At 41.1% G+C, this 27,721-nt stretch overlaps 1 protein-coding gene across 4 annotated transcripts in view; it reads right to left on the minus strand.

Annotated features, from left to right (window-relative positions):
• The window catches only part of KCNT2 (potassium sodium-activated channel subfamily T member 2), a 288,779-nt gene that overhangs the window by 176,096 nt on the left and 84,962 nt on the right, over positions 1 to 27,721 (minus strand). For all 4 annotated transcript variants that reach the window (XM_038413119.2, XM_038413120.2, XM_043490799.1 and 1 more), the window contains exons 4-9: positions 25,050 to 25,106; positions 23,744 to 23,792; positions 20,390 to 20,449; positions 15,042 to 15,116; positions 14,540 to 14,623; positions 13,830 to 13,924 (exon numbers count right to left, since the gene is read on the minus strand). In XM_038413119.2, the coding sequence (XP_038269047.1) occupies positions 13,830 to 13,924; positions 14,540 to 14,623; positions 15,042 to 15,116; positions 20,390 to 20,449; positions 23,744 to 23,792; positions 25,050 to 25,106 (420 nt within the window). The remainder of the gene's footprint in view (positions 1 to 13,829; positions 13,925 to 14,539; positions 14,624 to 15,041; positions 15,117 to 20,389; positions 20,450 to 23,743; positions 23,793 to 25,049; positions 25,107 to 27,721) is intronic.

Raw genomic sequence — 27,721 nt, forward strand, 5'->3', positions numbered from 1 at the left:
CCACATCTCGGGTGAGTTCCCTAACCCCTGGGCTAAAAGTGATGATCAGGCAGCTCCTCCTCCCTTCCCCAAAGGGGATAGGCACCTAACTCCAAGAGGGTTTGCAGCTGAGAATACCAAGCAGAGGGAGGAGCCTGCCTGCACTTAGGCACCAATCTCCTTGAGAGGCTGAGGTTCAGAACACACCCCTGCACTGGGCATCTCCCATTGCTTAGCTTAGGCAGGGAGTTGCCTAGCATGCTAGCATTTGTGAACCCCGTTCTGAGGCACCTAACTCTCCCCATTTATTGTATAGGAAGCCTTGCTACTGAACTCAGGCTTTGTGAATCCCAATAGTTTTTCTAGGTCCCTAAAAGTTAGGCATTGTGAGGATGAGCAAGACCATGCCTAAGTTCCTTTGTAAATCTAGCCCTTAGTGTCCAACCAGTAGTCTGTTTGGATGCAAAACTCTCAAAAGAGTAGGTTGCAGGATTGGGCCCTTAACACTGACAAGCAATATGTGACAAAATAGTAATGTATGGTCAATTATGAGACATCGGATAAGACATGCTTTTTGGCTCTGGATAATCATCTAGGCCCAGATCCTCAAAGGCATGTGGGCACTGCACTCCCATTTAAATCAACACCGAAATACCTTTAAAAATCTGGGCCTAGATGATTATCCAGAGCCAAAAAGCATGTCTTATCCTGTGACTCATAATTGACCATACTTATATCCTAGTGTCACACCACATTTGTCTAGATCTTCAGCTGGGGGTAAACCTAGGTGTCTTTGTCTCCAGTAGAAATACATTGATTTACTCCAGTTAAGAATCTTGCCTAAGGATTTTATTTGCAGCTATTTGTTTTGTTTTTTGTTGGACCTCTTTTTAAAGAAAAAAAAACACACAACACATGTCTGATGTGCTGTATTATGCAGCTCAGTATTTGGAAGTATTCTGATTATTTGATGTTAAGGGACTGGGAATCTTATTGACATTAATAAGCTTTGGGTTAGGCCTAAGTTACTGCACCGTTTCTATGGCAAAGTTTGTGCAAGCTTCTTATAGCCCTAAGCATAAAACATTGACTCCTCTGACAGTCTGCTGCCAAAGCAACCTTCTCATTATATGTTCATAGCTCTTTTTATGATTACTAGTGCTGAAAAACAATGAAGTGTTTTATTGATTCAGTGCTGTGGGTGGGGGGTGACTCTGACTGTCCATAGAGCTTGTTGAATAAGTCACTGGTGAATATTTCATTTGCTAAATGAGTGCTAGCCTTCAGTGGATAAATGATTCACAACAAACTCTGTAAGTACTATAATTTATGCTATATTCTCTCGAGCTATCACAAAACATTCTGTCTGACAAGGACAATTATTTTAGTAAAAATATTTTTTGTTTCACGTAATGCTGTTCTTGGGAGGACAATTCATGTGCCTAAAGAAACTTATTGGAGAGTTTGTACTGCCTTTGAAGTAAGAAACTCTCTTGAATAAAGAGAAATCCTTAGATGTACTGCCACATATAGAACAAACTACTGGTTAAGCAAATTTGAATGTATTAAGTGTATCTGCCAACCACTCTTACCCCACATGCACAAACAGACTGTCAAAGAATGGAATATAGCAGGGGTCCTGTTCCTAATGTAGCTCAGAGTTCTACTGAAATTATATTCAGAGTGATTGTTTCACCACAATATACACAAGGTTCTAAGCATCTACAGAAATATGTCCCTGACCAAGACATTTATATTACAGAGAGTAGTTTGAAAAGTATCTCCCTACAAACGCTATTGTGAGGTTCTATGTCTATTCTTATTGACTGTTTGATCAAATATAACCAAAAGATGACTTTTCTAACTACTTGCCCTGCAAGTTCAGCCTGGGATCTGATGCATAACCACAGATATTAACTGATAGTTTTGCTCATGATGAATGAGGCAGAATACAATTTATATAAATTGTCTATAGTCAGTGGCGCGGGAACACTTTGGATAGTTGGGGTGCTGAAAGCCAGCCCCCTTACCCCTGTCTGTTCTCCATCTCTCCACCAACCCCCCTCCCCCCAGCTGAGACCTGGGGACTGCTAGCAGTAGTAAAAACTTGATTGTTCCTAAAGTCAGCAGATATGACAGATACACATAGGCAGCAGACTTGAGTAAGAAAGTTCTCTTTTTTTTAATATATTTAGTGTTTGATCCTAACTTTGAAGTGTAATTCTACTTTGAAAAAACAACCTTACGGTTGTCATTGTGAGGTTCAGTATTTCTTGCCTCTCAGACTTTGATTTCAGATGTTCTTTTAGGATAGATTGTGCCTTTTGGACACAATCCAGAATAAGGATGTTGTAGTGCTGTACCATCCCCATGGGAGGTATTGGGAACCGTGAGAAAGAATACCTCCCCAAAGTCCTTGGCATGTAACGGGAGCAAGCCAACGTCTGTGACCTTTAGGAGTGCAGCATGCTCAATTGTGTAGTAATCCTGCTCCACTCACCAGAGTGGGGAAGGAAGGGCCATGGCCTTACTCCTTCACAGCTTCCTTTGAGGCACTGTGCACCCATGGGGGACTAGGGAATAAGCAGTCTCTGCACTTCCCAGAGTCCCTGATTCAAATAATGCCTGACCTTTAGTGGGCTGCATGCAGGGTGGGTGAGGGGAGGAGTGGTGTGTGTGGCAGGGAAGCTCCTCATGCCTCCCCAGTCACTCACATTGCACACATGTAAGAGGCAAAAGTATGCCTAGCCCTCTATATATGAAACTAACTGCAAGCCCTGCACACCTCAAACTAGGTTCTGAGAGTGAAGCTGGCTACCTACTTTACCTCACAGAACAGGCTGAAGGAAAATTATATCCTCAGTGATGCTTTGGAAACACTGATTTTGACAGGTTTGCATTGATAAAACTGTTTGGAACTTAGTAAACAGGTCTTCAACGATTCCAGCTCACTCCTCCTTACATGTGTAGATTCTGCAGAGCTAACAGGAGTAAAACACAGAAAACACTTACTTTTAGAGAATACAAAAATGTATATGATTGTTATAGAATCATAGATTTCAAGGCCAGAAGGGACCATGGTGATCATGTAGTCTGATCACCTGTATCCCCACAGGCCATAGAACTTCCCCAAAATAATTCCTAGAGTATGTCTTTTAGAAAAACATCCAGTCTTGATTTAAAAATTCTCAGTGATGGAGAATCCACCATTACCCTTAGTAAATTGTCTCCAATAGTCAATTACTCGCTGTCATAAATTTACTCTTTATTTCCAGTCTGACTTTAACTAGCTTCAATTTCCAGACATTGGATCATGATGCATCCGATGAAGTGAGCTGTAGCTCACGAAAGCTTATGCTCAAATAAATGTGTTAGTCTCTAAGGTGCCACAAGTACTCCTTTTCTTTTTGCGAATACAGACTAACATGGCTGCTACTCTGAAACCAGACATTGGATCGTGTTTTACTTTTCTCTGCTAGACTGAAGAGCCCATTATTAAATATTTGTTCCCTGTGTAGATACTTACAGACTGTAATCAAGTCATCCCTTAACCTTCTCTCTATTAAAGTAAATAGATTGACCTCTTTGAGTCTATCCCATAAGGCATGTTTTCTCATCCTTTAATCATTTCCATGGCTCTTCTCTGAACTCTCTTTACTGTATTAACTGTCTTCTTGAATTGTGGACACCAGAACTGGATGCGGTATTCCAGCAGTGGTTGCTCCAGTACCAAATATAGAGGTAAAATAATCACTCTGTTCTTACTTGAGATTCCCCTCTATGCATCCCAGGATCCTGTTAGCTCTTTTGGCTGCAACATCCCCCTGGGAGCTTGTTATGCTGATTATACACCATGACCTAAAAGTCTTTTTCAGGGTCACTGCTTCCCAATATAGATTCCCCCACACTGTAAGTATGGCCTACATTCTTGGTTCCCAGATGTACATATTTACATTTAGCTGTATTAAAAGGCATTGTTTGCTCATGCCCAGTTTATCAAGTGATCCATATCGCTCTGAATCAGTGACTTAGAATCATAGAATCATAGAATATCAGGGTTGGAAGGGACCCCAGAAGGTCATCTAGTCCAACCCCCTGCTCAAAGCAGGACCAAGTCCCAGTTAAATCATCCCAGCTAGGGCTTTGTCAAGCCTGACCTTAAAAACCTCTAAGGAAGGAGATTCTACCACCTCCCTAGGTAACGCATTCCAGTGTTTCACCACCCTCTTAGTGAAAAAGTTTTTCCTAATATCCAATCTAAACCTCCCCCATTGCAACTTGAGACCATTACTCCTCGTTCTGTCATCTGCTACCATTGAGAACAGTCTAGAGCCATCCTCTTTGAAACCCCCTTTCAGGTAGTTGAAAGCAGCTATCAAATCCCCCCTCATTCTTCTCTTCTGCAGACTAAACAATCCCAGCTCCCTCAGCCTCTCCTCATAAGTCATGTGCTCTAGACCCCTAATCATTTTCGTTGCCCTTCGTTGTACTCTTTCCAATTTATCCACATCCTTCCTGTAGTGTGGGGCCCAAAACTGGACACAGTACTCCAGATGAGGCCTCACCAGTGTCGAATAGAGGGGAACGATCACGTCCCTCGATCTGCTCGCTATGCCCCTACTTATACAACCCAAAATGCCATTGGCCTTCTTGGCAACAAGGGCACACTGCTGACTCATATCCAGCTTCTCGTCCACTGTCACCCCTAGGTCCTTTTCCGCAGAACTGCTGCCGAGCCATTCGGTCCCTAGTCTGTAGCGGTGCATTGGATTCTTCCATCCTAAGTGCAAGACCCTGCATTTATCCTTATTGAACCTCATTAGATTTCTTTTGGCCCAATCCTCCAATTTGTCTAGGTCCTTCTGTATCCTATCCCTCCCCTCCAGCGTATCTACCACTCCTCCCAGTTTAGTATCATCCGCAAATTTGCTGAGAGTGCAATCCACACCATCCTCCAGATCATTTATGAAGATATTGAACAAAACGGGCCCCAGGACCGACCCCTGGGGCACTCCACTTGACACCGGCTGCCAACTAGACATGGAGCCATTGATCACTACCCGTTGAGCCCGACAATCTAGCCAGCTTTCTACCCACCTTATAGTGCATTCATCCAGCCCATACTTCCTTAACTTGCTGACAAGAATGCTGTGGGAGACCGTGTCAAAAGCTTTGCTAAAGTCAAGAAACAATACATCCACTGCTTTCCCTTCATCCACAGAACCAGTAATCTCATCATAAAAGGCGATTAGATTAGTCAGGCATGACCTTCCCTTGGTGAATCCATGCTGACTGTTCCTGATCACTTTCCTCTCCTCTAAGTGCTTCAGGATTGATTCTTTGAGGACCTGCTCCATGATTTTTCCAGGGACTGAGGTGAGGCTGACCGGCCTGTAGTTCCCAGGATCCTCCTTCTTCACTTTTTTAAAGATGGGCACTACATTAGCCTTTTTCCAGTCATCCGGGACTTCCCCCGTTCGCCACGAGTTTTCAAAGATAATGGCCAAGGGCTCTGCAATCACAGCCGCCAATTCCTTCAGCACTCTCGGATGCAATTCGTCCGGCCCCATGGACTTGTGCACGTCCAGCTTTTCTAAATAGTCCCTAACCACCTCTATCTCTACAGAGGGCTGGCCATCTCTTCCCCATTTTGTGTTGCCCAGCACAGCAGTCTGGGAGCTGACTTGTCCCTTCATTATTCATCACTCCCCCAATTTTTGTATCTTATGCAAACTTTGTCAGTGATGATTTTATATTTTATTTCAGATCATTGATAAAAATGTTAAATAGCATCTGACCAAGAACATATCCCTGTGGGACCCCACTGGAGAAATGCCCACTCAATGAAAATCCCCAATTTACACTTGCATTTTGAGACCTATTAATTAGCCAGTTTTTAATCCATATAATGTGTTTCATGTTAATTGTATATCCTTCTAGTTTTTAAATCAAAATGTCTCGTGGTACCAGTCAAATGCCTTAAAGAAGTCTAAGTGTATATGTCAATACTATTACCTCTATCAACCACATTTGTTACTTTATAAAAAAAAATCAAGTTAGTTTGACAAGATCTATTTTCCAGAAACTCATGCTGATTTGCATTAATTAAATTATTTTCCTTTAATTCTTTGTATTAATTGAATCCTGTATCAGCAGCTCTATTATTTTGCCTGGGCCTCACAGGCCAATAAGTACCCAAGACAGTCTGTTTACCTCATTTTAAGAAATTGGCACAATAGTTGCTTTCTTCCAGTCATCTGGAACTTCTCCAGTGCTCCAATGCATATTGAAAATCAATATTAATGGTTTGATTAGCTCGTCAATATGCATCCAAGAGTTTTGAAAGAGCTGGCTATTTGGACCTGCTGATTTTAAAAAGGTCTAATTTCAGCCTTCAATTCCCCTCTAAAGGAGGTTAGTTTTTTTTTAAACACTATGCCCTTCTTCCTTGATGGTGGGGTGTTCAAAGGAACACATCTGTTAAGAACAAAGAGGTTTTTTACACAGTCAGGTCTTTGAATTGATCTGTACTTTGGTTGAAATTCACTTGCATAAGAGACAAGCACAAGACCTATGTACTCCTTCAGTCCCACTGAAAATCTTAAATGGGAGTTAGGCTGGGCTCTGCCTTTCCAGTGAATCAGCCTGAGAGACAGCATCAATGGAAACAATCAGCACCCAGTATAGGTCTGAAGGAAGTTGCATCCCTTTGGGAGCAAGGGTGAGATGGGAAGGAACTGTACTTTTCTGAGCTCCAATTATGTCTGGAGGCTCCCCCTTGAATGGTACAGTCCTGGGAAGGAGTCACTGCATGCCTCCCTTTATTCAGGGCTTTAAGCAAAGGTCTAGACATATGTTGGAAGAGTACTAGGGCAAAACACACAATGTCCAGTAAGTAATTGGAATGTGTTGGGCACAACTTATTGTGTCGTTAAGTGGAAGAAGAAACCAGGGGGTAGTAATATTTGACTTGATTCTGACTAACAGGGAGGAATTGGTTGGAAGCTGAAGGTGGAAGCAGGGCCGGATTAACTTTTTGTGGGCCCGGCGCCAAACATATTTGTGGGCCCCCATTGGGAAAATAGAGCATGTGATGGGGGGCGGTCCGCAGAGTGAGGGGCCAGTTGTGGGCAATGAGGTGCAGTGCAGTGAGAGTGGCACCACTCAGCCCAGTACAAGGGCACTGTTTACAAACCCACAACTGCTAGATGCACAATGGCCTGCCCAGCCCTGCGCAGCCAGCGCGCCCCTTCTACACTGTCCCCTGCCCAGTGCCCTGCCCTTATGCATTCACCCATAGACTTCCCCCACAGATCCCTATGCCCAATGACCCCCAGACCTGTGATGCCTGGCACCCATGCACACATGTAAGAGGCAAGAGTATGCCTATCCCCCTATATGTGAAACTAACTGCAGGGGCAATGGGAGTCTGCAGGGGGGACCAAGTGAAAGTGGTTGGAGCTCAGCGTGGGGGGAGGGAGGGAATTCTGGGTGCGGGGGAGGTGGAGTTCATCTGGGTGGGGATTCAGGTGTAGGTGGTTGGGGCTCAGTGGGGAGGGTGTCTGGGGGGACTTATTGGGGTGGTACAGATGCAGAGGAGGTAGGGCTTGTCAGGGTGACTGTTTGATGGGCCTGCTTAACGGGGAGCCCCAGCTGCTGCCAAGGGGATCCACATGCTGGGCCCTTGCTTCCCCATCCCCTTCTTTTCCCCATCCCATTCCCCTTCCTCACCGCTCCATCTCCTCCCCATCCCACCCCCTTCTTTCCCCACTGCATCTTTCCCCCTGCCCCTGCTTCCCCTACCCCCTTCTCTCCCCCATCCCATGCCCCTTCCCCACTGCTCCATCTCCTCCCCAGGCTTGGGGAACAGGGAGAAACTGCCTCCCAGCATGAGCCAGCAGAGCGGACTGGGGCCGGGTTGTTTCACTTCCTGCCCTGGAGTGGAGTGACCTGGCCCCAGCCCGCCCCGTTCTGCTCCCCTGGCTCCCAGCCTTGGGACTGGGGGGCAGGGGAGAACCACCCCCAGCACTCACTGGTGGCGTGGCTGGGAGTCGGTGGCATGGAGCAGGTTGGGGCCGAGTCGCTCCTCCACTCACTGCTGCCCGGTGAATGCAGGGCACCTAACCCCTGCTGCAATCCTCAGGGGAAGGGCTGGAGTGGGGGTAGGGTGGGGGCCGAGCATGGGTGGGAAGAGGCAGGGCTGAGGTAGAGCAGGGTTGGGAATAGGCAGGGGTGCGGGCAGCTTTCCTTGCCGGCTGAGCCAGCCAGAGGATCGGGCTGGCCAGAGTCCCTTCTGATTGTGGGCCCAGCGCCATGGTAAACCCAGTACTCGGTAGAAGTTAACTTTGGTGAAATAAGAGATTTCATTGTTCTAAGGAAAGGAAGGAGTGAGAGCAGCAGAATAAGGACAATAGACTTAAAAAAAATAAAATAAAAAGTGCAGACTTCTGCAAACTCAGAAATTGGTAGGTAGTGCCCTATGGGAGAAAAAAAAATTGTTTCTCAGACAATATTTAAAGGCACAAAAGCAAACTCTGCTGATGTGAAGGAAAGATGGGAAGAATAGGAAACGGCAAAGATGGTTGCATAAGGAGCTCTTCAATGACCTGACAATCAAAAAGGAACACTATAAAAAATTGAAACATGGTCAAATTAATGAGGATGAGTATAAAAGAATAGCTTGGCATGCAGGGATAAAATCAGAAAGGCTAAGGCACAAAAAAGGCAGTAAGGAGAGGTTATATAAACATATTAGGAACAAAAGAAACATGAAGGAAACTATAGGTTCACTACTTATTGGGGAAGGAGAGCTAATACCAGATACCAAGAAGGCTCAAGCGCGTGATGCTTATATTGCTTCAGTCTAATTAAAAAGGTAAATTATGACCAGCTGCTTAACTCAATTAATATTAACAGGGTGGAAGGAACACAAGCGAAAATAGGGAAATAACAGATTAAAGAATATTTAGATGAATTCTATGTATTCAAGTAATCAGGGCTAGATGAAATTCACCCTAGGCTTAAGGAACTAATTGAAATCTAGGAATCTTGAAACCATTTGAGTCATGGTTGAGAACTCATGGAAAGTGGGTAAGATCCCAGAGGGAGGAGCAAACATTCTGAGGAACAAAGGACTCAGGGAATTAGGTCAGTCAGTCTAACTTCAATACCTGGAAAGATACTGGAACAGTTTTATTAAAAATCAGTTTGTAAGCACCTAGAGGATAATAAGGTTATAAGGAATAGTCAACATTGGGGGGGGATGAGGAATATGTTTATAACATTTGCAGATGACGCCACATTGGGTGAAGTTGCAAGCACTTTGGAAGACAGGATTAGAATTCAAAATGACCTTGAGAAATGGTCTGAAATCAGCAACATGAAGCTCAATAAAGACAAGTGCAAAGCACTATAGTTTGGAGGGGAAAATCAAATGCACAACGAAATGGAGAATAAAAGGTTAGACAGTAGTACTGGGAGTTATAGTAGATCACAAATGCATATGAATCAAAATGATGCAGTTTTGAAAAAGGCTAATGTCAGTCTGGGGTGTATTAACAGAAGTGCCGTATGCAGGATGTAATTGTTCTTTATTCAGCACTGGTGAGACCTTCCCTGGCATACTATGTCCAGGTTTTGGTGCCGCATTCAAAGAAAAACATGGAGAAATGAGAGTTCAGCAGAGAGCAACACAAAATGATAATTGTTTGGAAAACATAACCTATGAGGAAGCTAAAAAACCTGGGCATGTTTAGTCTTGAGGAAGGGAGACAGAGGGGACCTAACAAGTCTTCAAATATACTAAGAGCTGTTATAAAGAGGATGGTGATTGGATTGTTTTACAGGTCTGTTGAAGGTAGGCCAAAGAATAATGGGTTTAATCTGCAGCAAAGGAGATTTAGTTTAGATATTGGGGGGAAGTGGAGGGACCTTTCTAACTGTAAGGCTACTTAAGTACTGGAATAGATTACCAAAAAAGATTGTGGAATCCCTGTCATTAGGTTTTTAAGAACAGGCTAGAAAAATGTCTGTCAGGGATGATCTAGGTTTACATAGTCCTGCCTCACTGCAGGGGGCTGAAGTTGGATGACCTCTTGAGCTCCCTTCCAGCCCTACACATAGGTGCTGGAACTCAAGGTGCTGGGGGGCTGCCACACCCCCTGGCTTGAAGTGGTTTCCATTATATACAGGTTTATAGTTTGGGTCAATTGCTCTCAGCACCCCCACCATAAAAATTGTTCCATCTGCCCTAGCCCTTCATTCCTATGATTTTATGAATGTAATTCATAAATGTATTGAGCATAAAATATGGTTTCAAACTCACATTTTTCTCAATCAGTAAATTAATATATCAATACTTATACATCAGTTATGAAGCAAAAGTTTGACTTCCCAGAAATTGTAATGGTTATGAGGGTATCAATTGAAGCTATTTTGTTATTTCATCTTCAGAGTAAAGTGAGACAAAACCTCAAACCATATTTACCATAAATTACTATATCTTGTTTGGATTTACTTATCCTCATGCATCTTCTAAATAAGCATGGTTTCTAATACACTGCATTATAAAGACAAGTGGGCCTGATTTTCAGAAGTGCTGAACATCCACAATTCCCACTGAAGTAAATGGGAACAACAAGTGTTTAGTACCTATAAATCTTCAGGTCTGAAAGGCTGTATTGTAATTAATCCTGTAACTCGTTTAAGGGGGAGTTATTTGGTTCATTCTTCCTGTTCCATCCAAGGGAGCGGTGGGGAGTAATCTGTGCCTGCAGAAGGGTTCTGTGTTGGCTCTGGTATATGGCCTAGTGCATTTGTGGACAGAGCCACTCTTGCCACTGCCTGTTTCTGTGTCGGATGTGAAATGGCAGCCTGGTAGCAGCTTCTCTTTTCTGCCTTTGCACACTCTCCAACAGTGGGTTTGGCCCACAATGGGGCATTTTACTCCCCTCTGTTGCTTTGCAGCAGGGCCTCTGTTTAAGACATAAATAAGAACAGCTACTAAAGAAAGACACTGACTCTAATTCACCAAGGATATAATATAACTGAAGACCTTATCCTGGAGATGAGTTTGGCATGCTGTCCATGGTGTGTGTATATATGGTGAATATTTCAGTAGTCATTAGAGTGCTGCTCTACACTGTAAGTTCATATATGAATGGCTACCCCCAAATATATAAATCTCAGTACTGTATGTTCAAATAAATAATATAAACAATTTCCTGATCAACACAAGACTCATCTTAGGCAAATGATGTCAACAAATACTACATGTCACTGCCAAAGTGCTTCATTTAGCAATTGTTATTGGGTGTTTTTCATTTTTATCTAGCTTATTTTTCTGTCAACACTAGATCAGCATATAATCTATAGAGTCTGGATCTGAAACTGTTGAAACCAGGCACAATTCCTGTAGGTCAACTTGCCATTTTCTACATGTTTTACTGTTGGTACCAAAATGCCTGGACCCAAACACAATGTTCCATTTCAAATGGAGCTCATATACTTGTTCAAGCAGGGACACTGCAAGCTCTCAGGGAAACTGCATTATTTCCAGAAAGAGCATGCTTCACTGTGAAGTGGATGCATACTTTGTAATTTGTCTAGCACTTTAGTGAAATGTTGGATAGTAACAAATATTAAAGCACAGCTTGCTCCAGAGTCTTTTATATTGTACTTTAACTGTGGCTGAAGATGCAATATGGGCTATCCCGGGATTACAGTGACAGCATTAGGTATAGGCCCTACCAAATTCACGGTCCATTCTGGTCAATTTCACGGCCAGAGGGTTTTAAAATTGGTCAATTTCATGATTTCAGATGTATATATCTGAAATTTCACAGTGTTGTAACTGGGGAGGGTCTCGATCCAAAATGGGATCATAGGGAGGTTGCAATTGAAAAGTTGTTATGTGGGGAGATCACAAGATTGTCACTCTCACTTTTGTGCTCTCTGAGCTTCCTTCAAGTCAAGGAGATTCTGGGAGGTGGAGGTGGGTATGATCTCCCCCATGCTACTAGGAGTGCCCCAGCCAGGGGCTGCTAGTCCAGGCCAGTGACAGATTAAGGCAGGGGCCCCATGCCAATCTGGGGGCCCCCTTGAAAAATGAGTGCCCCAACCCCAGAAGAAGCCCTAGGGTGGAAGCCGCAACTGGGTCATCCTGAACCTTGGCTGGACCCCGAGGGAAGAAGTTCTAAGTCCCGGCTGCAGCTGCGAGGCTGAAGCCTCAAGCCCAGACTGCCCTGAGCCTTGGCTGGGGAGGGGAGTGGGGTGGAAGCCCCAAGCCGCTCTGGCAGGGGGAGGACAGAAGCTCCAATACCAGGTTGCCCTAGCTGGGGTTGGGGAAGTCCCGTGGCCAGGCTGCCCATGTTGGAGCAGTAGATGGTGCCTTTAGCTCTGGCTGGAGCAACAGGGAGCAGAAGCCCCCAGCTCTGGCTGGAGCAGGGGAGGCCCCGAGCCCAGTCTGCCTCAGGTGCAGCCACTGGGAACAGAAGCTCCCACCCCAGCAGGAGCTGCTGGGGGAGGAAGGGGAAGCCAGGAGCTCGGCACCCAGAGCTGCAGCAGGAACCAGATCCCAGCTCCCAGGCTGCTGCAGTGCACAAGTGAGGGTGTACCACCCCCATTTCTGTGCTGCCTCTGGAGGTGGATCTGATCTCCTCACCAAGGGCAGTCATGCGGGGGAAGGACCAGCAGCAGGAGAGATCAGATTTCATGGGGAAGGGCTGATTTTTGTTAGGGCCCTAATTATGTACAGTGTGGGTCAAATGGCACAGTCCTTACACAGCCAAAAAAGTCCCATGCGAGTTGAATGAGAAATTTTGACTTGAATAGGAATTCTGGCTGGAAAAGGACTGCAGGATCTGGCCTCATGCAGTTATGTGGCTGTAAGTGAAGAGAGTAAAAATAGAAATATTCCTTGAGCTACTAGAGAGTGCAAATTCTTCTGATTAAAGAACGGACATTAATGGCAGAACTAAAAGAGGCCATGTGTTACTCTATCCTGACCATAAGGGTGAAGTGGCTAGCAGAAGAATTAGGTTGGAGAAATAAAGCAGGAGAAAATCAAATCAGTGTCTCCAGAATGACAGACTGAGCTTTATCAATGCAGTGACACCGCAGGCACTCTGGCTAGCACAGTAAATAATGATAGAACTATAGTTGCTCTGCACAGGGTCCTCTCCATTCACTTCTCCTTCTCTACTGTCTCCTAACAGCCTGAGAAATAAAGGTTTGACAGGGAGTTCTGCTGTTGGAAAGGAGTCAGTATACTTAGGTAGGCCATTGGTTTGTAGTGCTACCTTACTGAAGCTGCTATTCCAACCCATGAACTGAAATGTTATCACTTTCTCTGCACTCACTTAGTATTGAACCATTTGAGTTGCCAAAGTATTGATACTGTGGACCTTTCCCTGACCTGTCCCACCAGTCTAACGAAGGCTACAATGGAGAGCATCTTAACAGAGCACAGGGACAAGAAGACCCACTTGGTGCCACTCCAGCCCCAACCTCTTCCCTTTTATAGCCCCACTGTAGGGCTCAACTTGTTTGGGGAGCTGTGCAGGGGGCCCAATGTACTTGAGTAACTTTCTCCCTGAGATCAGAAGTAGGGCTCTATATTTTTTCTATTGATGTGTTTGCACAAGTCTCATTTTCATAAGAATTAGAGTAACTCTAGCCCCCTTTTCACCCAGCTTCACTACACCAACACTGCCTTGGACCCACCTGTTAATTAAAACCTTGCATGGAAACAACATTATCTCTTAACAAACAATATTCCTACTATATCTGTTTTAATACAGTGTGCTTAAATTAGAAAATGTAATATGTAATAATAAACATCTGCTACTTACCAGGTGAAGATAAGACACAGCAATGTGGATATTAAAATAAGAACTTGGTTAAACATTGCAGACTGTGTACGTTGAATGGCTCTATGGAGATCATTCTATATTAACAGAAAAAGCAGGTTGGTTATGTTTTTTTAAATAATGCATCTGCTGATCCTATACAATAGTTCCATGATATTTTGATAAGATACAATGGCCTAAACACACTTAAAATTTGCTGAGCACAGTGGGCGGTGCAAAGGAGTCAGTTGTTGTTCCCTGATTTCCATGACTGGGTCATTGACCACCCTGGCATAGTTTAGAGCATCCTGGAGTCTGCGCTAAATTTAATCAGCTGGCCCAAATGGTTCTGTATGCCAGTCAGGAGTAACTGGAGCATAGCAGCTCTTTAGACCCCTGATGCAGAGAATACATGTGAGTGGCATAAGAGTTAGCCATTCTGGGAACTTCCCTTGTTGGAGGTCAGTGATGTGCCAGTTTCTACCAGCTGAGGAACTACTGGAAAATATTTCCAAATTTGATATGAAATGGTGATACAGCAAAATGTAGAAGCATTTCCATGATTGAATTGTGAAAGTGATTAATCCCATGACAAATTTGTTCAGTGCAATCCCCTGACCAGAAAGCAACAGCTTTGCTGAAGACAACAGACTCAGAAATGGATATTTTTTAAAAAAAGTTATTCTTGCCTAACTATTTTTGGTCATACTTACAATCATGTTCTCCAAAGCATGTTTGGCAAGCCAGCAATTTAAAAATACTGGAATAAATATGTTTCTTAGTGCAGGCCAGAAAATCTGAGGAGGGGGAAATAAACACAAATACATCTTAACAGCTTTTCTGTCCAAGAAACTACATCCAATACAGTGTTTATAAAATTGTGTACTCCTGATGTAAAAACTGGTAACTACAATACTCCTTTCTGTATAAATATATATGATACCCAAAGGCATGTGACTGAGATAGGTAGTTTACAGTGTAGATAACATTTTACCATGCAAGTTTTCTTTTACATCTAACTGGTTTATCTTGCTCATTGCATTGTTGGCTGTGTGACTTTTTAAAATTCTTTTTTTTTTTCAAAAAGAAAAACATAGTTTGATAAATTAGCCTCTCCAATAAGGCCTGCTCATCACTCATACGGGTCAATAGAGACTTCAGCAGACCCATAATCCCACCCAGGTATGGACACTGACACTTAATTCAGATACTTACTGTAATGATAAAGGGAACAGCGTTGATTATTTCCAGGAGGAAGGGTATTCGCAAAACTTGTTCCCAGATGTTACCCTTTTTAAAACATCAAAACATACGAAACTTCAGAAACAGACTTTCACTGAGTTACACAGTAGAGACCATTCATCCCAAACTATGTACAAATATGCAACAATCTGAAAAGACCAAGTGCCTAATCCTGTGGTAGGCAAGGCTCTCACTGATGTCATTGGGAGTCTTGCCTGTGAAGGGACTGAAGGATTTGGCACTAGTGTTCCCACTGGTGAGTGGGTGGGGAGAAAACAATAGATTAGGTAAATGAGAGAACATAACACTTTTTTCTGTTTATATATCAAGGAAGTTAAAATAGGGGCCAGCAGCAGGGAAAAACTCCATGAGACTTCCCTCACAGAGCTCTCTCCAGATCACTCTGTCAGGAGTCTGCTATCCCTGTGGAGTAGGCAGTGATATTTGGCTCAGTGATTCTTTCAGTATTGAAGTTGTTGAACTGTGGATTAAACACTGGGCCAAAGAGAGCAAGAAAGTATGTGAATAACGATGTAGTCTAGTGGTTTGAGCTCTCACCTTGGGGGCAGGGGACCCAGGATCCAGACCACCTGCTCCAATGACTTTTTAAAAATGTATTCATAGTGGAACATCTTCAACAGGAGATACTAAGAATATCCCATAGCTCAGTGACTAAGGCCATCACCTGAGAGACAGTAGACCCCAGTTGAAATCCCTTTTCCCTCTCAGGTGGAGAGACAGCTTGGACTTGAGATCTCCCACATCCCAGATGAGAACACTCACTGCTGGGCTAAAGGTTAAGAGGGAGGTCCTCTTCTCTACCCCCTCTTTTGTGTAAGATCACCTAAAGGTGCCAAATCTAGCAGGCGAGGTCTGAACCTGTTTACCAGATTGGGCCCTGCAGGTGAGTTAGGCAGAGGAATACCTATCTTCCCCCGCTTTGTGTCTTGCTTTAGGGCTTGGGTGTCTGGACCCCTAGCATAGGAGTGTGCTGCATATGCTCAGAGGCAGAAGCAAAGGTCCCTTAGGGAACTTTTATGCCAAAAATTTAGGTGCGGGCGATTTTAAGCACCTACAAGGTTTGGGGGTTGCAGGGCAGTGTTTTGTGAATCCCAGTGGGTCCCCCAAGTCCTCTTGTGAATCCAGCTCCCAGTGACTCTTCACAAAGGTAAAGTTCATGAAGCTCATACTAGTTAATGTAATACTGCAGCATGTACATTGTGGAATAGATCGTGTCAATATCTCAAGAATTTGAAGTGTAGTAGGATAAATTAAAAATAGACATAAATGATCTGACATTTATATCAACAAATTAATTAATCCTTATTATTATATCATTGGACTCAGTCACTGAATGCTAAATACAAACTTTGTTGTGCAAAAATGAAATTCTCTAATCTCTCCTCCCACCCCCCACACACCTTCATCTCCAGAAGCCACTGCTGCTATAGTGCCAGAAGAATTGTATTTTGACAGATGAATGAGACTATAGTTGGATAGTTTTAAATGTTCTGCGTGGTAACTGTACACAGAAGTGACGGGAGAAGGATGATTAAAAGCTGTGGTTGTATTTAACTGTGGGCACAATAAAAAACTAAATGAAATTTGAATTTCAAATTTTTAATTCATTATAAACTCACCCACCATGTGTTCCTACTGAACAAATATCTTCGCTTATTTTACTTTCTAGGGGACTTCTCTTTATGATTCCTAACAAAGGATGATCAGCTGCTACAGATTTCACTGTATTGGTAGTGTCCATCATAAGAGAGAAAAAAGGACACAAGTGTATTAAACACAAAGGAAGTTCTTTATTCAGGATTCCGGACATGCAGATCCTGCTGCTACCTGGTTCTCAATCTTGCAGGTTGTTGGAATAAAGCTTGTGTCCTATCACACAGGATCTGTCTTGAGTCTGGCAGACAGTGTTAAGGGGAGCAGATATGTGTATTATTGTGAGAGACCTGCCCTAAAATTAACAGATCAAGTAGGACGGTTAGCCTCCATGCAGATCTCTGATATAAAAATAATCACTTCAGGAAATGTACAACTTCTCATTATCAGATCCTATGGGACTGATTCTCCACTGACCTGTACCATGCGGAACTCATTGCCAGGGGATGTTGTGAGGGCCAAACTATTACTAGTTCAAAAAAGAATTTGATAAGTTCATAGAAGATAGATCCATTAATAGCTATTAACCAAGATGGTCAGGGATGCAACCCCATGCTCTGGGTGCCTTTAAGCCTCTGACTGCCTAAAGGTGGGAATGGACAACAAGATGGATCAGTTGATGATTGCCTTGGTCTGTTCATTTCTTCCGAAGCATCTGGTATTGGCTGTTGTTGGAAGAAAAGATACTGGGCCAAATGAATCGTTGGTCTGACACAATATGGCCATTCTTACGTATAGTAATTTACTGTACTTCTAAAGTGGATATAAATTGCTACCAAAACAGGATGGCAGAGATTTATACCCACTTTCCAGGGATATAAAGAACTACTTTAGGGAACTGATTCACCATTGCTTTTGTGTACTCATTTAAACTGGTGCAAAGTGGGCGTAGGGATAAAATGCTAGATAAAATAGTTGTTTATATAAAGTTTGCACAGGTGTAAACTACACAAGTTCATGGCCCTAGAAAATCTGGCCCAATAACTTTAGAATGAAAAGTGGCATTGCTTTATAAACAGTATATTGGCACCAGTTGTTTTTCATTTTACTATTTTTTCCACCAAGAGACTTATATTTATAATGGACAATGTCTAATTTATATAAACAGTACTAACTGCTTTTTATCAGGTATAATTTAGTAGCCAGTTTTAAGATTATGAAAAATGTTACACTCTTTTGAAAAACAGTTCTGGCAATCATCACTTTATTATACTTATCAAGTATTACTCTGTGACTCTGATGGATTGACTAGTTATTAAATACCATTGACTCAGACTGAAAGCGCAAAATGCTCTCATTTCACACAATGAGATATTTAAACTTTTTAAATAAAGCCTTTTCTTGTTTTGTTCGGTGACATTTATTTTACTGTTTTATCAAAACAGCTCAAAATGCAGACTTCTTACAATTCACTGTAATAGCACATAATAAAAATTAAAGGGCAAATTATATGAGGAAATTCTGACCAAAACATTAGAAAAACATAACTAATGAGAACTTGACATTTTAAGGAAAAACCAAAGACAAATGTATAATATTTTGTTCTTGCAATCATCATCAGATCTCAAAGCATTTTGCAAAGATCCCTAATTTAGAGTTGGAATAGCTGAGGTGCAGACAAATATGGCCCAAATATTTTCAAAATTGTCCTATTTGTATGTGCCTCAATTCCTGAGTGCCCAATTTCAGATAACTGAACCTTGATTTTTTTTTAAAGTTTTCCAGAGATATTGTTCAGCAACAACTTGACTTGATGTCAGAAAGAGTTGAGGGTACTCCACATATTGAAAAATAAGACCATAGAGATATGACTATACTCCCTCCCCAAAATGACACCTTTGAAAAATTGTCCCTAACCAACACAGAGAGGCAGTAGAAGAATTATAAGTGAAACTCAAGATTTCTGACTTCCAGTCCCCTGCTCTGATTATTATGATACCTAATACATTTGAGAAAGAAGAAAGGCTGTTTGAGACAATATGCCATCCTTTATAGATCTATCAGACTTTCTGCTTTTGCATTATACCATTTAAGCCCAGACACAAAGGTAAGCCTCTCTTGCCTTTACATTTACTTTCTTCAATTGCCTCTTGCAATAATTTTAGTCACAGATTTTCAAAGGTGTTTAGGCATTGTTCTGTTCAGCATTGCTAGGCCAAAGGAGCAGATTTTCAAAAGGTATTTAGACAATTAAACAAAGATGCCTCGTGGGATTTTCAAAAGTACCAAAGGCCCAGATCCATAAAGGTATTTAATCTCCTAACTTCTTTGACATAAATTAAAGTTAGGAGTCTAAATACCTTTGTGGATCTGGGGCAAGGTGCCTATTTACAGCTTTTCATTCCAAAGGCTCCCTGAATACTTTGGACATACATAAATCATAGAATCATAGGACTGGAAGGGACCTAGAGAGGTCATCTAATCTAGTCCCCTGAACTCGTGGGAGGACTAAGTTTTATCTAGACCATCCCTGACAGTATTTGTCTAACCTCTTAAAAATCTCCAACAATGGAGATTCCACAGCCTCCCTGAGCAACTTATTCCAGTGCTTAAGCACCCTGACAATTAGGAAGTTTTTCCTAATGTCCAACCTAAACTGCCCTTGCTGCAATTTAAGCCCATTGCTTCTTGTCCTATCCTCAGAGGCTATGGAGAATAACTTTTCTCCCTCCTCCTTATAGTAATGTTTATTACTTCACCCACTAATGAAATGCAGCCACAGCTGGAATGAATGTTTTTTATGTATTTTTTTCACTGTTAACTGACAGCCTGTCCAGTGGCTTAGGGCAGGAAGTAGAGAAGAATACACTATCCAAATGAAAGGATGTGAACATTTAAATTAGCAGAGTGCATTGTTAGAATGTAACACCTAACACTCCCATTCTTCTGAAAAGTGCTGTCTGATTTGTAATGAAGTAAAAGCAGTCAAGACCATGGCTTTTATTTTCATGAAAGATAGCCTTTCCAACAGCACAGTGCTCCCTAATGCCACTCCAGCATCAGAAGGAATTGCTGAATCAACACCATTTCCTGAATGACCTTGGCACCTGTTGGGAGATGTAGATAACACATCTTCAGAAAAAAGACTACAGTAATTTGCCCCCAAATTGTTGCCCTATATTGGCAAATCTATATTCTATATTCATTAGAAATCTAAACAGTGCTACTTGTCAGGTCCTCAGCTGGTGTAAATTGAACTAGTGCCACTAAATTTGATGGGGATGGGGACGACTCACATTAGCTGAGCATCTGGATGCCTATTTCTTCCTTCACCTTTTTGGTACCATGATATTTCTCAGTCCTCTACAGCTTTTCTTAAGTAAGCATTGGGCTGATTAAAATCTCACTGAAGTCAATGAAAAGACTGCCATTAACTTCAGGGGCTTTGATTCAGACCCATCGTAAACTTCATAAATCATTAATGAGTCATGCACTTCAGTGTAATTATAAGTAACATTTTTCTTGACCAATTAGTCACAGGTAATTGAAGATAATCATTTTCATCTTTCTGTCAACCTGTAAATAGTAAACTGCCTTACAAAGGGATCTTGTCTCTGGTCAATGAGCATGTATAAACTCCCCTTAGCATTAAGAGAAATCTATCAAATGGAGAATTGATTCCAAAGAATAAATCCAATAGGCCTTACCTTGTAGCTCAGATAACCCAGCAGCATTGTTTCAAACAGACTTATCAAAGCCACTGAAACCTAACATAATGATATATAAATATATATGTTAATACAGAGTTAGTAATGTAATTAAAGTAAAAAGGACCTGAAGAATAAAATTGAAAGATTAAAGATAAAACTAGCTGATCTATGGTGAAGAAATCTTCTCAACCTATCTTTAAGCACTAAAGCTTAGTTCTAATCTTAAAACCTCTTATCACAGTATGTGCTGAAAAAAGCCCTGTTCCTATGAACGATCCATTAGTATTTACACCCTGCACTTGTCCTAAGTCCTGTTGTCTGCTAGGCACTGCCCTCAAAATCTCCTCCATGAATATTGTTTCAGAAGGTCTCCAGAATGGTCTCTCCATGCGTTTTTAGGGAAGTCAAATAAAAGCAACCTGTCTCTGTGCCATGCTGCAACTGGCAGGCTTTTGGCAACTTCCAGAACTTGTCCCATTTTGAGAAGATAAAGTATAAGGAATGTGTTTAAAAAATAAGGCAAATGGTGGGAGGAAGTCATGACCTTTTCCAAACATTACACTGAAATGTTATTTTTCTTAGTGTATGTGTGTGGGTCATAATTGTTACCTCCCCCTCCCCCAAAAAAAGTCTTAAAACACAGCAAAAGAGAGATGGTAAATTTCATTGTTTAAATCAGTTTGTGTTGAACTAATGGGCATATATACAAAGTCAGTGACCTGTCTTAAACTAGTAAATATCTATTTGGTTTACACATTGCATATATACTCCACAATGTCTTTTAAATCTAATCACAAAACCAGCTTAAGCTTGTGCATACATTACATTAAAAATTTTACTATTTATACATTTGTATAACTTAATCTGGAGTCTGGAATCACATTAGTCTCTATTCCTAATTTAAAATTAATGCTCACTACTAATGAAAGCTCAACATCCTGTACTACTTGGACTTGAAATTACATTATCAAGATTCAAAATAGATGGTGTGAATTAGAAAATATATTTTAAAAAAAATCACAAAAACATTTCACTCTTACAGTAGTAACATTGCTCCAGCTAAAGTGAAGTTTTTTATCTTGCATAAAAGTGGAATTTAGTTTGCTGTTATTATATAACATTTTATATACAATATATATCTCCTCCTATTTTGTGTTTATATCTATCTTCCTGTGTTCGTTGACTAGCATAAGCTTACAGTGAAAGAATAAGTTGAAAACCAGCACCATAAACTATTAAGGCTATGTCTCAACAGCTTAAGATAAATAGAGAAAGTAATCTAGATGTCTACGTCAAACTTTATTTGCTCAGACCTTGCATATTTTAAACAAATATTCAAAAGTTATCTCCATCAGAGAAATGTTGCTTTAATAAACAACTGTATTATACAGAGAGAGAATTCACCATAACGTATTTGTACTGAGCGTAGTGCAAAAATGTAATAGCATAATTATATTAGATGATTCAGGAATCCTTAATAGAAAAATGAATTATTTAGGGAGAACTCCCACAACTATCTTCAAAGTTTTGCTCTTAACTTAATTCAAAGCAATAGCTTATTAACTTAATGCAAAGCAATAGCTTATTTTCAGAAATATCTAATAACTATGGGCCTGATTCCAATGTGTTGAGCACCTGAAATCTCATAACTTTTTATTTATTTTAGATTAGAAACCATAAAGGCACCTACTTAAAGACAAGCCATTTAACAGACAAGAGCCAGCAGCAATCCCACATAATACAACTAAATAAACTATATAATAGTGCCACTCAGATTTGAAAAAGGAAAACCTGAAATGACATTTCTTAAACAATATCTCCCTCCTCTTGAAGTGTGCCTAGAAGGCTAACAAATCCACTATTTTGGACCAAGATGGGGATCATCTGTCAAAGCCACGAGAGGACCCCTCACAGAGAATATCCTAGTAGCAATCCATTATTCTTTACTGAGGGGAAGGATGATCAAATTTGAGTGCCACCGTAGATCTCTCTTGCAGCAGCGAGGAAAGGCAATCTCTCAGATAGACAGGTCCGATACCACTTAGGGTTTTTTGAGTGAAAACCAACAGCTTACACTGCATTTGGAAACTCACAGGCAGCCAGTGCAGATCACAAAGCACTGGTGTAATGTACTCATAGCAAGATTCTCCACTTACTGTGTGGACTGCCATATTCTGGAGTAGCTTTGGCTTCCTTGTGAATTGAAGGTATTGTCCCATATAGAACCCATTACAAGAGCTTAGTCTTCCGGCAAAGAAGTTGAAACTCAGGCTATGTCTACAGTAGAGAGCTTACAGCGGCATAGCTGTACCGATGTAGCCGCTTGGTGCTGTCAGCTCTCCCATCAGCATTATTAAGCCACCCCCAACGAGTGCCGGAGCTCCCACCGACATAGCACTGTGCATACTACCACTTATGCTGGTGTGATTTCTGTCATTTGGGGTTGGAATATTCACATTCCTGAGTGACGTAAGTTTTGCCAACATAAGTGGTAGTATAGATGTCGCCTTATAATCTCAACCATGGTCTACACTACCAACTTACATCAGTGTAACTATGTCGCTTGGGTGTGGAAAATCAACACCCGTAAGCAACGCAGTTATACTGATCTAACTCCTGGTGTAGAGAGCACTATGTCGATGAGAGGGCTAGACAAGCTCTTAGTAAAGGCTGCAAGATTGGGTCCAATTTAGTTCTAAGGAAAACTACTTACAGAATATTAAAACTTTCTTATTCTCTTGACGTACAATGCTTCACTATAAATATACATATTCCAGAGCAGTGGTTCCCAAACTTGTTCCGCCGCTTGTGCAGGGAAAGCCACTGGTGGGCTGAGCCAGTTTGTTTACCCGCCGCGTCCGCAGGTTTGGCTGATCGTGGCTCCCAGTGGTTGTGGTTCGCTGCTCCAGGCCAATGGGAGCTGCTGGAAGTGGCCCGGGCCAAGGGATGTACTGGCCGCCGCTTCCAGCAGCTCCCATTGGCCTGGAGCAGCAAACCGTGGCCACTGGGAGCCATGATCAGCCGAACCTGCAGACGCGGCAGGTAAACAAATCAGCCGGGCCCGCCAGGGGCTTTCCCTGCACAAGCGGTGGAACAAGTTTGGGAACCACTGTTCCAGAGCAGTGTAACACTTACTATCATATAGGTTGAAACTGAGTTTGCTTTAAGTCACTTTAATTTGTTTAGATTTATAACTATAGTGGGCTGCCAAGGAAGTAGAATTTTGTTTGCTACTCTCTCTCTCTCTCTCTCTCTCTCTATATATATATATATAAAAGCTTCTCAGATGGATTAAAAATCCAGGTGGGCTATAAAAATATAATTGCTAAAAATGTCCTAATTATACATTACCTGTAATCCCCATAAAGGCAAGCTTCTGTTCACCCAAATAATAGGAGACCTGTTGAATTACAATGACATAATAAATGTGACACTCATCAAATGGTGCTTATGGGGCTGATCCAAAGCCCAACAAAGTCAAGGGATTGATATCCATTAATTTCATTGCATCAGCTGCCATTTTTAACATAATTAAATATAAAAGCCAGATGATCAGTATTTGGAGTGGTGTAAAATAGTTAATCACTTCCCCATATTTTTATATGGGTAACTAGTCACTCAGCATTGACAATCCAATCGTCTTTCTAACCTAGAACCAGTCACTGAGTTTTTGGGGGGCTAATCCTACAGCCAATGAAATCAATCAAAAGTTAGAGTAGATTTCAGTGAACACTAGTTCAGGTCCTTTGATACTAGAGGAAATAATATGATGTATGCATTTGAAAGAGGCAGAGGGAAACTGTCCTTCATTTGAAACTATTAATTTGTGGTAGAAAAAACAAATCTAATCAGTATTGCCAGTATTTTCTCTTTGCTTTCTATTATGTACAGATGCATAGTTTTATTAACTAGTATCCACATTAGTGAACATTTATTTGCACTGGTTCTGAAACTGGAAATAATTACTCTTTTCAGTTGCAAAACTCTATTATTTAGGATGTTTTCCTAAGAAACTATGTTTGTATTGGTGAAATTCATCTCCTTCATTAAGTAGTTACCATTTCAACAAAACAAAAAGCATTCTTGATACAGTACCAGTGAAAGTAGGCATGCATTACCATTGGTCAGTGCTATCATAAACTATATAATAATCATGTATTTTCTATCTCAGTAAGAACATAAATGTCTAGAATCCAAATAGTCCTGATCATCTGGAAGTCATGACTTCTGCATCTAACATAGTGGTATTCACTTGTCCAGATATAGGCAGTTATTCACAATACTGAACCCATCTTTGAGTCTCCAAAGACTTGGTATTTGAGATGACTTCTTCCCACAGTTCTGGAGCCTTAAAATCCAACCAATCCTGCAGGAAGGGTGTGTTTCTTTGCCAGGAACTCAGTTACTGAGTGAAATTAATTCTGTAGGGTAAGAAATTCTCTGAAGGAATTTTATGGCTTCATCAACATAGTTCAAATGTGTCCAGAAAGGCTGTAGGATTCAGACAGTTTAGCTACTATGGACTGTTTATCCCTCATTGATACACATAACTTTCTTTCTGCATATGCACTAAAGAAATCACATTATATGGGTATTTGTACCTGAAATAGATCACGGTTATGTTTATTTTTTTAAAAATAAAAAATCCGGAACTCACCAATCAATCTTTGCAGGTGTGTAGTTTTGACTGGAACAGCCCCTGTTTAATTCCTTGCTGCCAGAAGTCAACAAATCCACACATAAAGCCCATGTCCAGATGTATATGGAAACACAATTTTAAAAAGATTTTGGGGGGGGGGAATGGGCAGGAGTTAATTTTTTAGGTAACACTGTTTTATATAATACGTCTAACACTGTGCAGACTAATTCAGTTATGACAGGCACTGAGAAAAAGAGATATTCAAAAGAAGCCACATCTCTTTGACCAACTAATTCAGCATGTATTTTAGATACATAAATTCTCATCACTAAAGGGCATACACATTTTTTGTTTTAAGAAAATGTATTTTCAAATGTGATCTAATATAACAATCTAAAGAGATGAACAAAAAAACAGGGTACTTGCAAAGGATGAAGCATGAAGGAAGTGCTGAAAATACCAGTAATTCTATCAAGCAGACCTAGGAAGCACTGGCAGGTACAATTTCCATAATCTCAGGAGTAAAGATAGCACCAAACTACAGTTCCAGTCTTCTAATAGGGATATGTCTGGTTATTTTAGTGAGAGACTAGTGGCATATGTGTAGAAAAAACAACTATATATATAATATTTGTGTTCCTGTCCTGTATTCATAGAGCAAGCCATCCCCTCCAACACAACTACATGCATGGGGGAAAGTAAATATTTCCTTAACTTTTAAACTGTGGAAAATAGAACTCTCTGTCCCCTTCATGCAAGTTTAGGAGGGGCTGGAGTGATTTGTGGACCAGATATAAGTAGGGGGCATGTTTCTCCATTTGTGAGGGTGAAGAGGATCCTCAGATAAACCCATGAATTTTATGGCATCCACATGGAAGGCCTGTCCGCCCATGTTGCCATTGTCTCATTGATCATGCCTTTGCGTTCTTGTTCTGGCTGATGAGGGGTGAGGGGAAGCTGCTGATCAAAAGTAAATTCAGAAATAAGCAATATTTTTCTCTCATGGGGATTTCTGAAATTAATAGGTAGCAGGTTTAAAACAAACAAAAGGAATTATTTTTTTCACACTATGCACAGTCAACTTGTGGAACATTTTTGCCAGAGGATGTTGTGAAGGCCAAGACTATAACAGTCTTCCAAAAAGAACTAGATAAATTAATTGACTGTTATTAGCCAGGATGGGCAGGGATGGTGTCCCTAACCTTTGTTTGCCAGAAGCTGGGAATGGGCGACAGAGAATGGATCACATGATGATTACCTGTTCTGATCATTCTCTCTGGGGCACCTGGCATTGGCCACTGTCAGAAGACAGGATACTGGGCTTAGATGGACTTTGATCTGACCCAGCGTGGCTGTTCTTATGTTCTAATGTGACAACAGAGTGAAGGGACATGCATTCCCCAGCTGGTTAATTATTAGATATTTAGAATCAAAGAACAAGTAGTTAGGCAAGGCCTGGAGAATTACCATAGCTTGCAACATACAAATATATCGCTGTATGTGAATATAGAGGTATCTAAGGGTACCTTCAAGCAATGAGTATTGGGGTGATTACTGCCTACCTCATCTTTTAAAATATAGCACATATTCAGAAGTATGAAACTTACACGTGCTTTACAATACACTCATTTAGCATCACAAACTCGTTAGATTTCATACAAAAATATCAGCAGCTTCATCATGCCAGAAGCTATCAGTAATTTTTAAAATATCTGTTCCTTGTTCTTGCTTTTGTTTCCTTTTTACCAGAAAATTGCATTAATTTAAACTGGACTCTGGTCTAGAAAGCAGAAATGTTTCAGCTTCATGTTATACCATATTGTTGTAAGAATGGGCACCAGATAGAAAAATTATTCAAATACAGTTATAGGATCTTTCTTTTACTTTTAAAAAGGCACCTGGTGCTGCTTTTCTAACTACATTCATTTGTATTTTTTAACTTATTGGAAAGGGTATACATTGTTTTCCAACAGTAATATGTCTAATGCATATATGTAAATAAAACGTTTGGTTTATAACTTGAGAAAGATTTAGAAATTATTGTTTCCCCATCCATATTTCTCATTTCCATGCATCTCTCTGTTCTCACATTACCTATTTGTTCTCAACTCCTAATCGTGTGCTGTTCCCCATTGAGGAATGGGATTTAAGAGAATAACTCAACTATAAAAAATATAGTTGCACTGTAATTAGGTTTTAGGAAGTTTTTGTTCTCAAACTACTCAAATTTAACAGCTTGAAGTATCTTGTAGAAAGTGCTCTTTTGGGGCACAATCCATGTTTGAGAACACACATAATAAATTTACCAAAATTACTCACATCATGAAATAAACTGCATGTATTCTTAAATGACAGAGTGAAATATACAGTATGTTTCTATGTTGTTCCAGATTGGGCATGCTGGAATGAGAAAAATCAGTAGGGAGCTCATGATACAGATTGTTGCCCCTCTATCCTAGGAAACCACCAGGATCTTTGGAGCCTTTCACTAATATGTCCCCATCTCATTGACTGGTTTTTATTACTCTGAAAGCCTATATCTATGCAATAGAGATGGGCAGGGTAGAAGAGGGGCACACTCATCCCTTATCTCTGGATACCAACAAGGAAGTAAGATAGGCTAGATCTCCTGGACAGTCAGGAAAAGAAAGGATTGAAGGGGGATTGTTTCTGTTACAACAATAATAGAC

Source organism: Dermochelys coriacea, chromosome 8, assembly GCF_009764565.3.
Source record: "Dermochelys coriacea isolate rDerCor1 chromosome 8, rDerCor1.pri.v4, whole genome shotgun sequence".
NCBI classification, from domain to species: Eukaryota; Metazoa; Chordata; order Testudines; family Dermochelyidae; genus Dermochelys; species Dermochelys coriacea.